Source organism: Staurois parvus, unplaced genomic scaffold (assembly GCF_062004578.1).
Source record: "Staurois parvus isolate SC_StPar_1 unplaced genomic scaffold, SC_StPar_1.0 ptg000081l, whole genome shotgun sequence".
Taxonomy (NCBI): Eukaryota; Metazoa; Chordata; class Amphibia; order Anura; family Ranidae; genus Staurois; species Staurois parvus.
This window is the reverse complement of record NW_028317877.1, coordinates 15,608,661-15,625,439: the sequence shown is the minus strand read 5'-3', so window position 1 is coordinate 15,625,439 and position 16,779 is coordinate 15,608,661. Positions and strand designations below refer to the sequence as shown.

Genomic DNA, 16,779 nt, shown 5'->3' with positions numbered 1-16,779 from the left:
TAACGGCTCTCCTCAAGTGCTGTCAACGTGAGGAGAGGACTGCCGATAACCGTCTGGAGGACACAGTAGAACACCAATCACTGTACGGGACCTCTGTGTGAGGTCCTGATTTCTGTGATCACTGCTTGGCCAATCAGTGATCACATGAATAGTAGTAAGCAAGATGTCACTTGCTGAAATCTGTGAATCAGATCACAGAGATCACATGGTACAAGGCTATTCACAACAGCCTTGTGCCATGTGACAAGCTGTGACCAATCACAGCTCTCACAGTATTTCTCAATGGCTGCAAGAATGCAGCCAGAGAGGAGAAAGGATTGCTTTTACAGCCTTTATGGGTATAAAAGCAATCAGTGTAAGAAAAAAAAAATAGTCATCGCCTTCCACTATGGTGACACTAAAATAAAAACTGAAAATTGTTTTTTTTTTTAAAAATTATAATTTTTTTTTTACTGTAAAAATAGCTGAATACATTTTGGCCCAGATTTATGAAGAAAGATTTGCAAACATTTTATAAGAAAAATCAAAATTTTTGTACTTTTTCATTTATATAGAAAAAAATAAAAAATCCCAGTGGTGAATAAATACCACCAAAATAAAGTTTTATCTGTCTCAAAAAAATGCTTCATATGGGTACAGTGTTACATGACCGCGCAATAGTCATTTAAAGCGTGATACCACTGAAAGCTGAAAATTGGCCTGGACAGGAAGGGGGTGAAAGTGTCTAGACTTGAGGTGGTTAAATAATAATATTCATTTCGGACAGTACACCACGGGGGCATTGTGAATAGAGTAATTTAAAAGAATGGGTGGAACTCCGCTTTAAGCCTATTCTCCCTGAAAAGGAGAGACGCCTAAAAGGGGATACGATAGCGATATACAAATATCTTAGTGGAGATTTCATCATTGGGAGGAAACTATTCCATCTCAGGTCACTCAAGAAGACACACGGCCACTCAATGACATTAGACGAGAAGCGGTTTACCCTTAAACTGCGTAAGGTATTTGTTGCTGTTAGAGCAGTGAAAATATGGAACTCCCTACCACAAATCGGTGGTTTTAGTGAGAAGTGTTGCTAATTTTTAAAACTTTTAGATGTGCTTCTTATTGAACACAATATACACGGATATGGTAAATGTTAGACAAACAAACACACACACCTTGAACTGGATGGACTGGTGTCTTTATTCAACCTTACCAACTATGTAACATCTTCTAGCTCCCTCATTGGCAAAATCCTCCATTTTTTTCCTGTGTTCAGATGCAGTGATGCAACTCCCACACATGCACAGGAGGTAATTCACATCAGCACCAAGACATACACCACTTAGTGTACAATCTGAGAATGTTTGCAAGCAGAAAAAAAATATTTATTGCAGAAGAGATTGCAATAAAGCCTACCTGCTAGCATATTACAGTGGATAAATGGTTAGCTCTTCTGACTGGCAGTACTAAGGTCACTGGTTCAAATCCCAACCATGACACTACCTGCCTGGAGTTTGCATGTTCTCTTTGTGCCTGCGTGGGTTTCCTCTGGGTACTCCGGTTTCCTCTGACACTCCAAAGACATGCTGGTAGGTGAATTGGTTCCTGTCTAAATTGGTCCTAGTATGTGTATGTATGAATGTAAATTAGGAACCTTAGATTGTACGCTCCTTGAGGGTTAGGGACTGATGTGAATGTACAATATAATGTATAAAGCCCTGTGTAAATTGACAGTGCTATAAAATTACCTGTAATAAATAAATATCGCTTCCCACCCTGACTGGTCCCCAACCAGTTACACATCATGCCGTCAGACTTTTCTGATGACTATGCAATATGGATAATAAAAGCAATAGGTCTTTGAAAATCGTAAAAACATTCCATTCTGTATACTTGCCTTTTCTGGCTCATCAGCATATGCAGATAATCCTGGTTTTATAGCTTTAAATGTCTCATGGTCCAGAATGGGCGCACCTAGGGAGAAAAGACTAGTTAAAAATAAACACTGTGTTATGACAGTATCACTACCTGACCTTCTAGAAACAAAGCCCTACAGATGTTAAAGAGATCCTGTCCACACAGCAATCTGCTAGAACACGTGTCAAATTGTCTCAATTCATGCACGGAATTTTCCTGTAATTGTTGACATTGTGATCTTGAACAGGCCTGAGACTGCTGCTGGGAGCCACCATCTTGGATATGACATCAGCAGCCCCAGACTAGGTAAACAGGAGAATACTACAGAGTGTTATTAGAGTGACAGCTCTGTCACTCTTATCTGATGACAGGGCTCACATACAGCAGAGCACTGAATAATGACTGCAGTGACACCTCCTCCTCCTCCTCCTCTCTGGACACAAAAACAAAAAAATTATATATATCATCCAGAGCAGATTGTAAACACATTGTTGTGCACTAACCACTCTGCTCAAACTTCCACTTCTGCTTATATACTTTGAGTGTACTGATAATAAGAAGTCGCTAATCCTGCCTAAGGCCGGCCATACATGGGTCAAAATTCGACCGATTTTTTCACCAAAAATCAGACCCAAGAATAATCGGCCAATTTTCACTTGGTTAGTGGGTCAATGGCACCGACCGATTTTCGTGGTTCCTCCCCTTTTTGGTGATCGGGCATGTTGGAAAATTTGTGAAAAACGACCGATTTTCAATTCGATGGTCGAATCATATGATCATTTTTCCGAAAAAAATATGCGCATGAGCCATGACCTGGAAGGAACAGAAGTTTCGCCTGTTATATGGGGTGAACTTTATGACTTGGTCGGCCGATTTTTTAAATCAATGATGGCACCATCGGATTACCGAATGAACAATGTTTCCGAATTTCGGACGAAAAATCGTTCGCAGTATGTATGGCCTGCCTAAGGGTGGTTCACATCCATGAATCCACCAGGAACGTGCTGTGCGTTCCTGTGCAATTCACATGCAATCCAGGTGCAGTGCGATTACAGCCTAATCATTTGAATGGGCTGAAATCACGCCAGATAGCACCAAAAGGTAGTGCATGAACTACTTAAGAAAAAAGGCACAGCAACTGGATCTCATGGTACTAGTGTACCATGCGATCCGGTGCATGCAAATGCACTGTGTTTGCGACATGCGTTTGGTGTGTTGTTACAACTAAGACCCGCTGCAGACCCCAAGTGCAGTGCATTTTTCCTGCACCATGTTCTGGTATGGACAGGCCCCAAAATCGTTGGCAAACAAGTAACTCTTTAGGTTCCTGCCTGCAGGTAAGGGGGGTAGAAGGAGCATCTACAATCCACTATGTCATGGTGTTCTGACAACAGGACCCACCGCTGTCAGAATATACTGCCTAATGGCTGCAACCAGAGACCAAGAAACAGACCCATCCACAGGAGTTGATCAAAGGACTGACTGAGTGGGGGCAGCCACATACAGTATGAAGAAATTTAGCTGGTCTTTGCTGAACCAGCTGAATTTCAATCAGTGTATAGCCAGCTTTAGCAAATCCTCAGACAGCAAGAAAAAATTGACAGAGGTTCCAAGCTTTTCCCCTCTATCAAGTACTAAAAATGCACACACCCTAATTTTTCTCTTAGGCTTTTCATCTGGCCAATAACATACCTCCTGTATTAAAGTGCCCCCACTCTGGATGAAGGAGCACATGGGGCACATTTGGACAGCAGAATTGTCAGTGGGGGGCAGGGGAGTGTTAGATGTACAAGCAGATTTAAATATAGGTGAAACTCGAAAAATTAGAATATCGTGCAAAAGTTCATTTATTTCAGTAATGCAACTTAAAAGGTAAAGCTAATATATGAGATAGACTCATTACATGCAAAGCAAGATCGTTCAAGCCGTGATTTGTCATAATTGTGATGATTATGGCTTACAGCTCATGAAAACCCCAAATCCACAATCTCAGAAAATTAGAATATTACATGCAATCAATAAAACAAGGATTGTACATAGAACAATATCGGACCTCTGAAAAGTATAAGCATGCATATGTACTCAGCACTTGGTTTTGGGCCCCTTTTGCAGCAATTACTGCCTCAATGCGGCGTGGCATGGAAGCTATCAGCCTGTGGCACTGCTGAGGTGTTATGGAAGACCAGGATACTTCAATAGCGGCCTTCAGCTCTTCTGCATTGTTCGGTCTCATGTCTCTCATCTTTCTCTTGGCAATGCCCCATAGATTCTCTATGGGGTTCAGGTCAGACGAGTGCTGGCCAATCAAGCACAGTAATCCCACGGTCATTGAACCAGGTTTTGGTGCTTTTGGCAGTGTGGGCAGGTGCCAAGTCCTGCTGGAAAATGAAGTCAGCATCCCCATAAAGCTTGTCTGCGGAAGGAAGCATGAAGTGCTCCAAAATCTCCTGGTAGACGGCTGCGTTGACCCTGGACTTAATGAAGCACAGTGGACCAACACCAGCAGATAACATGTCTCCCCAAATCAACACAGACTATGGAAACTTCACACATCTTGCAGTGTGTGCCTCTCCATTCTTCCTCCATGCTCTGGGTCCTTGGTTTCCAAATGAGATGCAAAAGTTGCTCTCATCAGAAAAGAGGACTTTGAACCACTGAGCAACAGACCAGGTCTTTTTTTCTTTAGCCCAGGTAAGACGCTTCTGACGTTGTTTGTTGTTCAGGAGCGACTTGACAAGAGGAATACGACATTTGAAGCCCATGTCCAGGATCCGTCTGTGTGTGGTGGCTCTTGATGCACTGACTCCAGCCTCAGTCCACTCCTTGTGAAAGTCCCCAACACTTTTGAATGGCCTTTTCCTGACAATCCTCTCCAGGCTAAGGTCACCCCTGCTGCTTGTGCATCTTTTTCTTCCACACTTTTCCCTTCCACATAACTTTCTATTAATGTGCAATGATACAGTACTTTGGGAACATCCAACTTCTTTTGAGACTTTCCCTCCTTATGGAGGGTGTCAATGATGGTTTTCTGCACAACTGTCAGGCAGCGGTCTTTCCCATGACTGATTCCTGCTGAACCAGACAGACCATTTAAAGGCTCAGGAACCCTTTGCAGGTGTTATTGCTTAATTAGCTGATTAGAGTGGGACACTTTGAGCTGAGAATATTGCACCTTTTCACAATATTCTAATTTTCTGAGATTGACGATTTGGGGTTTTCATGAGCTGTAAGCCATAATCATCACAATTATGACAAATCGCGGCTTGAACTATCTTGCTTTGCATGTAATGAGTCTCATATATTAGTTTCACCTTTTAAGTTGCATTACTGAAATAAATGAACTTTTGCACGATATTCTAATTTTTCAAGCTTCACCTGTATATTAGCACCCTAAAGCCAAACTCCAGATAATACTTTATAAGCAGTTACAGCAAACAGTTTTTTCCTTTTGGGATTAATGGTTTTACATGAACGACTAGAAGATGATCATTGTAAGTACCCCTGCTAGAGTTAAATGGTTTGTCTCATCTCTGTAACTGATACATTCTGGTGAAGAGCTTATTCTTTTGAAAAAAACAGCAGACTGTTATACAAAATAGTGGCTGTATTGCCAGCTGAAAATAGAAGAAAGAAAGCCTAAGAAAGAAAAACTAATACAGCGATCACATCAAAGAATTGGTAAGTTGCAATATTTGGAATGTCCTCCAAAGTAAAAATAGTCACTCAAAAAAACGTCCATAAGTTCAAAAAAACTTCCATGTTGCAAAACAGCCTCCAAAGTGCAACATGGAAGTTTTTTTTGGACTTATGGACTTTTTTTGATTTTTTGGAGTGACTATTTTTACTTTGGAGGACATTCCAAATATTGGGATTGGGATATTTTGTATTTATTGGATATTTTGGATACTGTTTGATTGTGTTGTAAGCATATTTATTGATTACCTTTCAGTGCTGCCTTTTTCTTTACAGATAAAGTGCTAAAAGGGGTATATGGGTGAAATATAAAATCAAACGAAGGTATTCACATGCTCAAACAACTCCAGGATTGATGGGATCCTAGAAGTACTGCAGGGAAATCTAGTCAATCAGATCTACTAATCAGAGATTTATTATAAGAATAGCTTATTCTGCCAAAGTTATACCTATAATTGAAATACTGCTTTTGGTGAACTGGTCCCAGTAATACTGGAATAACTAAGACAACATCGAAGTTAAATTTACATCTGGAGGAAGCAGAATGGTCATTGCTGTTAACATCATTCAGAGTTCAGCCAATATCCTTGTATTTCAAGTGAGATGAGCACTACAACCCATCTGCTGTGAGCAAACCGACATTTACTTTCTCCAAGATCACCTTACTGTGTTTTTAAAGCAAATATTGAATCCTCAGTTTTTTTAATCACTTTCAGCAGCCGATTTAATCACTTACTGAGTATGCAGGGTAACTTTTAATCCTTGCCTATGTTCCAGTTTAAGCTGGTGCCATGACTACTGCCTCAGGCTTCCTGTTTCAAGTTGGCTCCTTTCTCTTACAGTGCTTTAAGGAGCCAAGCTTGCATGCAGGAACTAGAGTTGTTTCTCCTGCACTGTGTGCATCAATAGAAACACACAGCCCTGTAGCCTAGGATGGAAAGGCACTCCCCTGCTCCTCCAAGCTACAGACTGGCCTGAGACTGCACTGTCTACTGTTAAATTGGTTCTAAAAGGCTCAAGGTTTTTCACCTTCATGCATCCTATGCATGAAAGTAAAAAACCTTTGGGTGCAACAGTCCCCGCCCGTACTTACCTGAGCCAACTCCGATCCAGCAACATCCTTGCTCCTCATTGGCTCCCGCTGCTGTCAATCACAGCCAGTGAACCAATGAGGAGAGGGGGGGAGCAGGGAGTCACGAATCTAAGTGTCTTATGGACGCATAGAGCAGCAACTTGGGGACAAGCATGCAGCGGTGCCCCAAGGGCGAGCAGCTTTCCCTGGGGGCACTATTCAGGGAGGGGGCTAGGAACAGCAAGGAGCAGGGACCTGAAAAGGACCTGCAAAACCACTGCACAGAACAGGTAAGTATAACATGTTTGTTATTTTAGAGAGAGAAAAAAAAAAAAAAAAAGCTTTAGTGTCACCAACTCTTTCCTGAAAAGACCAGACATTAAGGAAGCAGCACTGAGGGAACAGGAGCCAGCAGCATTGAAAGCTGTAAGCTGCTAGGGAATGGGTATAAATGTTGAATAGTTTACTGGGAATGGTTAGTTTTTTGAGCTCAATATACTGAGCATAAAAACAGAAAAACTAAGTGATTCCTTGCATATAGAGATAGATGAGTGACCCTGAATGCAGACATTTTGGGGTTTATTTACTAAAGCTGGAGAGTCCAAAATCAGACTCCCTTCTGCATAGAAACCAATCAGCTTCTAACCTCAGCTTGTTCAATGAAGCTTTGGCAATGAAACCTGGAAGCTGATTGGTTTCTATGCAGAAGGGAGTCTGATTTTGGACTCTCCAGCTTTAGTAAATAAACCCCTTTGTGTCCAAGGCCACTCAAGATCCCTTATGCATGTGAACACTTGAATGAGTGGCGACAAGTATATAGCTGCAGCCTGTCATCAATCTTTACAGTTGCAGTAAGCAAACACCACTCACTCCCAGATGTCTCCTGACCATATAAACACATGCCTTCCTCACGCTGTATGGCCCTCTGTGCCCATGTGAATGATGCCTTAAACTGATTTTTTTGTCCCAACTTACCAGAGGAAGTTCGGCTGAATTTATATACATGTATGCGTGTTCCAGTACTTCCAGCATCAAACATTATTCCATAAAAAATTTCCTGTGGGGCTGTTTTTCTGCCACTTCCTTCTTCATGTGGAAACTTAGGGACCGTACTCTCGATTTCTACATGGGAATGAGGACTCCAAGTGACATAGCTGATGAAGAGCATCACACACAGTGCAATCAGCAGGACACAGGGCAGCTTTGGGATTTTCATGGCTATAGCTTCAGAAGAGCTGAAAAGAAAATTCATAGCCTTTTAAATCATCTTTATTAGTAAGATAATGACACAATTTAAAACAATCAGGAGAGATTATGGGCACCGCCTTTTTTGTTTCTTTCAGGCCCCAGGGAAGTCAATTGATTGTTTTCTTTTGCTATTTGCGGAGACACTGACACAAAACAAACACGTTTCCAGACCTAATATGTGTATGCTGGACCAAGAGAGGGGAAAAAAAAAAAAAAAAAAAAAAAAAAAAACCACATTAAATTTCCCTTAAGAGAAACACATAGTAATCTAATTCTACCATCTTTAGATCTGTCAACAATTATGAAGAAGGATAGCCTACTTAACTGAACACAAATAGATTATCCATTCGAGAAAAAAAAAACAAAAAACAAAAAAAACAGATTGTTTAGTTAGGGCTTCTATTGCTTAATTTTGGTAGATCTGATTAAGGTTTTACACAGATATGCATTTTGAGCCTCCAAGTCACTATTACTACATTAACTGTCATTCTTGTCTTGTTCTTGTTTTACCTTCTCCCCTCCCCTCTTAACTTAATTATTTTCTATTTTTGTTTTTATTTTATATATTGCTTTCTCATTCATGATCACTTCTTCCCCTTCTTTACTTAGGTAAAGGTCATTTTTAATTATTATATCACAATTTCAAACATTTATAGTCTCTTTAAGTCATTTTTTTTCACAAAAAAAAAAAAAAAGGTGTGCTTTAGAATATATTTCTATCATGATTAAATCACGATTATTTTGAAATCACTATTAAAGAATTTGAATGTTATTTTGTTTGATAACCCTTATTGAGGTTTATTATAAATGTCTTTTAACATTGGTTTCCTGTTTATGTATGAACTTTTAAATCTTGGTGTTTTTATCTACGAAGTCACTTCTGCCAGCAGTCTTTGCTCCCTCCAGTGTGTTGTGCCTGTGTTGCAGTACTGTACGTAGCCACCTGGGGGGGTTGACTGCAGCTTGCTGTTTGATGAAGCGATTAGGCTTGGTTCACATCTGTCCGGGTGGTGCCGCTTCGGATTCGCATGAAAATCCGTGCAGCCGCACCACCCGCACAGAAGAATGTGGACCCACGGGCGGGTGCCTTTCCCCCTCTATTACTTTTCTGGGGACAACCCAAAATGTGGGATTTCTATTACTTTCAAAGATACTGGTAAACAGAACAATTTGAGAGGGTGAATGTCCTTAATGGGGGAACAGACAGCAGTTCTAATCCCTCTCCACTGTGTCAAAAACTAAAAAAAGAAAAAAAATTGCCTTCAGTTATACTTTAAAGCCCAATAGGTAGCGCAAGCACAAACAGGTTGACAAAGAGGCACGTATGCCTCGAAACGCATTCCCAACTGCGCATGTCCGGAATGTGCCCACAGATGGGAGAATTTCTTGTGTCCCTGGCAGCTCTTCTAGCGGTGGAAACTACCTAGGGAGTTCCCCAGCAGCATTGGCACGTGCCCTCCATGCTGTCTAATGTTTGTAGCCAAGGTCGGAGAGACTTGCCTTGTGAGGTTGCAGCTCCGATGTTCTAACACAGTCCTCATTACCTGCCTGTTTTTAGCCACCTTTGTGAGTGCAATTTTATTGCTTATTAAATTCACTTTTTTATCATTTACTACGCTATGTGTTTGCTCTGTGGATAGTGCAAAAGTGTGTCTGGTCCTCCGAATGGCCCCATGTACAATTGTAGATTGAGCATGTACTGCAGACTCCTAATGGACCACATATCTCAGGGGCACAGGGGACACAAATACCAGGAGAATGGCAGCATGGGCAATGGATAGTTCAAAAGGAGGTTCAGAGGAGGAAATTTATACCAAAAACATGCATATCAGTTACAGTCAGGACCATAAATATTGGGACATCAACACAATTCTAACATTTTTGGCTCTATACACCACCACAATGGATTTTAAATGAAACGAACAAGATGTGCTTTAACTGCAGACTGTCAGCTTTAATTTGAGGGTATTTACATCCAAATCAGGTGAACGGTGTAGGAATTACAACAGTTTTCATATGTGCCTCCCACTTGTTAAGGGACCAAAAGTAATGGGACAGAATAATCATAAATCAAACTTTCACTTTTTAATACTTGATGGAAATGCTTTGCAGTCAATTACAGCCTGAAGTCTGGAACGCATAGACATCACCAGACGCTGGGTTTCATCCCTGGTGATGCTCTGCCAGGCCTCTACTGCAACTGTCTTCAGTTCCTGCTTGTTCTTGGGGCATCTTCCCTTCAGTTTTGTCTTTAGCAAGTGAAATGCATGCTCAATCGGATTCAGGTCAGGTGATTGACTTGGCCATTGCATAACATTCCACTTCTTTTCCTTAAAAAACTCTTTGGTTGCTTTTGCAGTATGCTTTGGGTCATTGTCCATCTGCACTGTGAGTTCACTGTCCAATGAGTTCTGAAGCATTTGGCTGAATATGAGCAGATAATATTGCCCGAAACACTTCAGAATTCATCCTGCTGCTTTTGTCAGCAGTCACATCATCAATAAATACAAGAGAACCAGTTCCATTGGCAGCCATACATGCCCACGCCATGACACTACCACCACCATGCTTCACTGATGAGGTGGTATGCTTAGGATCATGAGCAGTTCCTTTCCTTCTCCATACTCTTCTCTTCCCATCATTCTGGTACAAGTTGATCTTGGTCTCATCTGTCCATAGGATGTTGTTCCAGAACTGTGAAGGCTTTTTTAGATGTCGTTTGGCAAACTCTAATCTGGCCTTCCTGTTTTTGAGGCTCACCAATGGTTTCCATCTTGTGGTGAACCCTCTGTATTCACTCTGGTGAAGTCTTCTCTTGATTGTTGACTTTGACACACATACACCTACCTCCTGGAGAGTGTTCTTGATCTGGCCAACTGTTGTGAAGGGTGTTTTCTTCACCAGGGAAAGAATTCTTCGGTCATCCACCACAGTTGTTTTCCATGGTCTTCCAGGTCTTTTGGTGTTGCTGAGCTCACCAGTGCGTTTCTTCTTTTTAAGAATATTCCAAACAGTTGTTTTGGCCACGCCTAATGTTTTTGCTATCTCTCTGATGGGTTTGTTTTGTTCTTTCAGCCTAATGATGGCTTGCTTCACTGATAGTGACAGCTCTTTGGATCTCATCAAGAGTTGACAGCAACAGATTCCAAATGCAAATAGCACACTTGAAATGAACTCTGGACCTTTTATCTGCTCATTGTAATTGGGATAATGAGGGAATAACACACACCTGGCCATGGAACAGCTGAGAAGCCAATTGTCCCATTACTTTTGGTGCCTTAACAAGTGGGAGGCACATATGCAAACTGTTGTAATTCCTACACCGTTCACCTGATTTGGATGTAAATACCCTCAAATTAAAGCGGACAGTCTGCAGTTAAAGCACATCTTGTTCATTTCATTTAAAAATCCATTGTGGTGGTGTATAGAGCCAAAAATGTTAGAATTGTGTCAATGTCCCAATATTTATGGACCTGACTGTATGTTTTCAGGATCGGATTTATGGAAAAAATTGACTTTAAGATCACTTTAAGCCACAGTCATGTAAGACCGCAGTCCAGAAAGTCTTCTCCTGTTCGGTTTACTACTTGCTGGAGTCTTTCTTCTGGTGTCCACGTTGCTGAGTGTATATTATGGACACATCCTTATTGGAGGTCTAGTGGTGGGGTCCTCTCAGGATCTAGGAAAAAGCCCAATGTTATCACAGGGGGACGGTAGGGGACTGTCAATCTTGGGTTCTTTTGTGCTGCTGGATTCGCGGGCCCTTGCACCCAGAACCAGTGGTGTTGAAGGACCTAGAGGGAGGACCTAGGTGAGTATATTTGGTGTCACCACATAAGTGGAAAAAGATGGGTAGGGATCCTAATGGGTGGAAATAAAGTGGGGCTTTAAGAGCTCTACCCCCCTATTTGTCCTAGTAATCACCGCCACCAGAACAGAAAGTGAGAGAACATTAAGTTTTGAGCTGTCACAAGGTCAGGAAGAGAGGAGAAATTTTTCAAAGGGGACACCTGTTCCAGTGACAACTGTCTACAGTCTGCCAGAGGATATCACATACTTTAGAGAAACCTCTCACTGGCTGTTGTGTATAGAGACAGAAAGTGTGGGGAAAATCTCCCCAATGTGATATCAGCAGGTGTTCTACCATGTCATACATGAACCAAAACTTTACAAAAAGGCTTCAGAGACGTTAAAGCTGTATTAAACCCAGAATCAAAAAAGATTATTATATTGCAGTTTACCAATTCTTGCAATTAGTGGCTGCATTAGTTTACTTATTTTGCCCCCTCTGTTTTCACCTGGTATGTCTGTTATATTTTAAATTCCTTTTACAGAACAAGCTGTCCAGTAAAAGTGGCAGTTAGATGGTTGAGACAACCAATTTAACGCTGACAGGTGTGTTTAAAACGGTCAGCTTTTATTCATTTATATAAAACATTGATCCCAGAAGGAAGAGGAAAAAACAGTTTGCTGTAACTGTTAGCTGGAGTTGAACTTTAAATTGTTAGTCAAATCCATCTAAGTCAGCTTGTCTAAGACTACGTTCACACTTATGCAGGAATTCCAGCGGTTCCCACACCCACAGCCAAAAAACACTATTTTTAAAATAGGTGCGGGGCGGCAATTTATTCTTAACCCTTTGATGTCACACAAATATGTGGCCTCACAGAACTGGGCTTTTTTCTGTGGGGCCCAATATTTGCGTACCAGTCTTTGTGCTGGGAGCGCACCACACAGCGCAGGTGTCACTGAGAGTCCCAGGTCCCGTTCTAACGTTCAGGACCCGAGACTCCAGGTCACATGATCGCTGTGATAGCCTCTGATTGGCCATCACAGTGATCAGTCACTGTGAAGCCAGCCCCCCTTGTTTTTTTCTCTCTGAATGGAGGAGAGAGATACATTGTATCTCTTTCTCTCTCCTTGCATAGAGGAAAAAAAATGGTTTGTAAAAAAAAAAAAAGATTAAATACATATTTAAAAAAACAAAAACATATATACATAGACAGAGGTCGGGGGTTCTGCATCCTCCTAGAGCAGAAAGAAGACTCATCCTACAAGCTTTAACCAGTGGTCTGCTGGACACTGATAGAAGTCACAAGACTGTTATATACAGCTGATGAGAAAAGGTATTTAGCAAACCCACAACAGTAAAATCAGTCTGTATATGCAGTAAAGCATGCTTGTTATACTCACCGTGGAACCTAAGGGGTTAATCCTCCGCATTGTATAAAAAGGATGTTTGATCCTGTCTTCTCTGGTCCTCCCCTTATTTTACAGTCCATTCCATCTGCCATAGTACAGAGCAGCAGTAGCAAGTCTGCACATGCTCTGTTTGGTGTGTACTGCTAGTTTTTTCTTTTTCTTGGGATAGTGCATGTGATTAGCACAGGGCCAATCAGTACTGTCCAAACAGAGGGTCAGGGGTATGCAACCTCATAAGGCAGTGAGAGGAGAATGAAAACTCCTCCTACAGTCTTTAACCAGTGCTCAGCTGGAGATTGATAGTAGTCACAAGACTGCACTCCTTCCTGATGAGAAATTGTATTTAGCAGTTTATATTTACTAAAGTAATTACACTTCCATGTTGTGTGTACTGTGGGAGACCAGATATAGTGAATGCAGGGTCCTTGGAGACCAGATATAGTGAATGCAGGATCCGGGGAGGCCAGATATAGTGAATGCAGGGTCCGGGGTTTAGTAACACTTTAATGCATTAAGGTAAACAACGTTCTGGTCCAGGATCTCCCCCAGCACTCCCTTCTAATTACCTGAGCCCCATCTCGATCCAGTCTCTGAGAGCAGCGGTTCTCATGAGGCAGTTTGAAGGAGCCATTGGCTCCTGCCAATCAAATACCTGTGATGAGGGAGCAGGGCTGAGGTACGCTGTTTGTGTTTATAAATGAAGTCAGTGCAGCTCGGGAGTGAGCCCACATAGGTGTCCCCATTGGAAGTGGCTTACAATGGGATACTCGCCAGAGGAGGAGGAAGCAGGAGCACCGCCTGGAGACCCCATAAGAGCAGGATTGGGACTGCTCTGGGCAAAACCATTGCAGAGCAGGTAAGTAGGACAAATCACTTTACATTCCCCCCCCCCAGACTGACATTTCTGTTGTCCAGGAGTGGCTCCTTTGCTCCTCCATCCAGAGTGGGACACCTAAACAGGACATGCTTTACTAGAGGAATCACCAGGTGAAAATAAATGGGGAAAGTCTGAAGAAAACAATGCAGCTGCCTCATGTAAGGACCGGTTAGGTACAGATTATTTCTTGGACACACTTGTTAGGTGAAGTGAGATGTACCCATGTGAAGTGTGGTAGTGCCCGGACACCATCATCTAGGAAGAGGACCCGGCACTGTCCTACAGGCACACTACTATAGGACTCTGTTCAGGGGGGCAGCCCTTCATCCGGGGACTTGTAGTCATTCCAAGTCACATGCCCGGTCCACCTCTTGTCACTGATAACCCGGGTCCAGTGTCACAGTGTAGTACGTGTCCCCGGCCCGGAAGACCACCCCCGGTACTATTATACTCGGACACTTACCTGTACATAGTACACCGCCATACACTTCCAGCGATCTGACCGACTCAGCCGTCACCACCACATACCTCCACATCACTGCCCGATCACCTTCTATTCCTGGGAGGGGCTCCCATTCCACACCTCTGACGCGTCTACAACTACTGACATCATCGCAGCGACCGCCCATAGCGGCCATCTTTAAACCGGGAAAGCTGATGCTTTATATCCGCCATTAATATTTGTTAGTAGTGGGACGTGGTGACTCTATCTCATGAGTATGTCAGAGAGGCATACATGAGTTACTAGAAGACATGGAGGATAGAGAGAGAAAAGCAGAGAAAATCCCTGGAGAGAGAAGGACTTGTGTGTAGAGCAATGTGAGGGGAACTCTGATCTGGTTTCATGTGTGAGGAGCAGAGGAGAGTACTGGGGAGCAGAGGGGTGTATTGAGTAGAGGGCAGTATTGGGGAGCAAAGTGAGGAGCAGAGGGGTTTATTGAGTAGAGGGCAGTATTGGGGAGCAAAGTGAGGAGCAGAGGGGTTTATTGAGGAGCAGAGAGGTGTATTGAGGAGTAGAGGGCAGTATTGGGGAGCAAAGTGAGGAGCAGAGGGGTGTATTGGAGAGCAGAGGGGTATATTGGGGAGCAGTGTGAGGCGCAAAGGGGGTATTGGGGAGCAGAGAGAAGTATTCGGAAGCAGAGGGGTGTATTGAGTAGCATTGTGAGGAGCAGAGGGGAGTATTGGGGAGCAGAGGGGTGTATTGAGTAGCATTGTGAGGAGCAGAGGAGAGTATTGTGGAGCAGTATGAGGAACAGAGGGGTGTGTTGGGAAGCAGAGGGGAAAATATAGGAAGCAGGGGGAGTATTGGGGAGCAGTGTGAGGAGCAGATGGGAGTACTGGGGAGCAGAAGGGTGTATTGGGGAGCAGTGTGAGGATCAGCGGGGAGTATTGGGGAGCAGTGTGAGAAACAGAGGGGATTATTGGGGGAGCAGCAGGGTGTACTGGAGAGCAGTGGGGAGTATTGGGAAGCAGATGGGTGTATTGGGGAGCAGTGTGAGGAGCTGAGAGGTGTATTGGTGAGCAGTGTGAGGAGCAGATGGGAGTATTGGGGAGCAGCTTGAAGAGCAGATGGGAGTATTGGGGAGCAAAGGGGTGTATTGGAGAGCAGTGAAAAGTATTGATGAGCAGATGGGAGTATTGGGTAGCAGTGTGAGGAGCAGAGGAGTGTATTGAGGAGCAGAGGGAAGTGTAGGGGAGAGTGAGGAGCAGAGGGGTGTATTGGGGAGCAGTGTGAGGAGCAGAAGGAAGTATTGAGAAGCAGTGTGAGGAGCAAAGGGGTGTATTGGGGAGAAGGGGATTGTACTGGGGAGCAGTGTGAGGAGCAGAAGGGAGTATTGGGGAGCAGAAGGAAGTGTTGAGAAGCAGTGTGAGGAGCAGGGGTTTTTATTGGTGAGCAGTGTGAGGAGCAGAGGGGTGTACTGATGAGCCGAGGGGAAAATCAGGGAGCAGAAGGAAGTATTGAGGAGCAGTGTGAGGAGCAGAGGGTTGTATTGGAAAGCGTTGTGTGGAGCAGAGGGGTGTATTGGGGAGCAGTGTGAGGAACAGAGGGAAGTGCTGAGGAGCAGATGAGATTGTGAGGAGCAGAGGGAAATGTTGAGGAGCAGATGGGAGTAATGGGGAGCAGTGTGAGGAGCAGAGGGGAGTATTGGGGAGCAGAGGGGTGTTTTCAGGAGCAGTGTGTGGAGCAGATGGGTATATTGGGGAGCAAATGGAAGTATTGAAGATCAGATGGAAGTATTGAGCAAAGGGAAATATTGGTAAGCATAGGGGTATAATGGGGAGCAGAGGGGTGCTTTCAGGAGCAGTGTTTGGAGCAGCGTGGTGTATTGGGGAGCAGATGAAAGTATTGAGGAGCAGAGGGAAGTATTGGTAAGCATAGGGTTATATTGGGGAGCAGTGTGAAGAACAGAGGAAAGTATTTGGAGAGCAGAGGGGTTTATTTTGTAGAAGCGTGGGGAGCAGAGGAAAGTATTGGAGAGCAGAGGGGTTTATTTTGTAGCAGTGTGGTGGAGAAGAGGGATGAATTGAAGAGCAGAGGGGAGTTTTTGGGAGTGCTGTGAGGAGCAGAGAGGTGTATTGGGAAGAAGTGTGAGGAGAAGAAGGTGGGAATATTGGAGAGTAGTGTGAGGAGCCTGGGGGGAGTATTGGGGAGCAGTATGAGGTAAAAGCAAAGAAGGCTTTATTGGGAACCTTATAGCCCCATGTTTCTGGGATTCTATTGCAGCACCCTTGAAGAGTATTTTCAGTCCTGAGGCACCCCAAGCATCATTCACTTTATTACATG

General features: G+C 43.3%; 1 protein-coding gene across 1 annotated transcript in view; it reads right to left on the bottom strand.

The window, feature by feature from the left end:
- The window catches only part of ENTPD6 (ectonucleoside triphosphate diphosphohydrolase 6), a 64,972-nt gene extending 50,384 nt beyond the window's left edge, over positions 1–14,588 (bottom strand). The window contains exons 1-3 of the mRNA XM_089669806.1: positions 14,458–14,588; positions 7,643–7,902; positions 1,883–1,959 (exon numbers count right to left, since the gene is read on the bottom strand). Coding sequence (XP_089525932.1) covers positions 1,883–1,959; positions 7,643–7,902; positions 14,458–14,465 — 345 coding nt within the window. The 5' untranslated portion in view covers positions 14,466–14,588. The remainder of the gene's footprint in view (positions 1–1,882; positions 1,960–7,642; positions 7,903–14,457) is intronic.
- Positions 14,589–16,779: the final 2,191 nt, after the last annotated feature.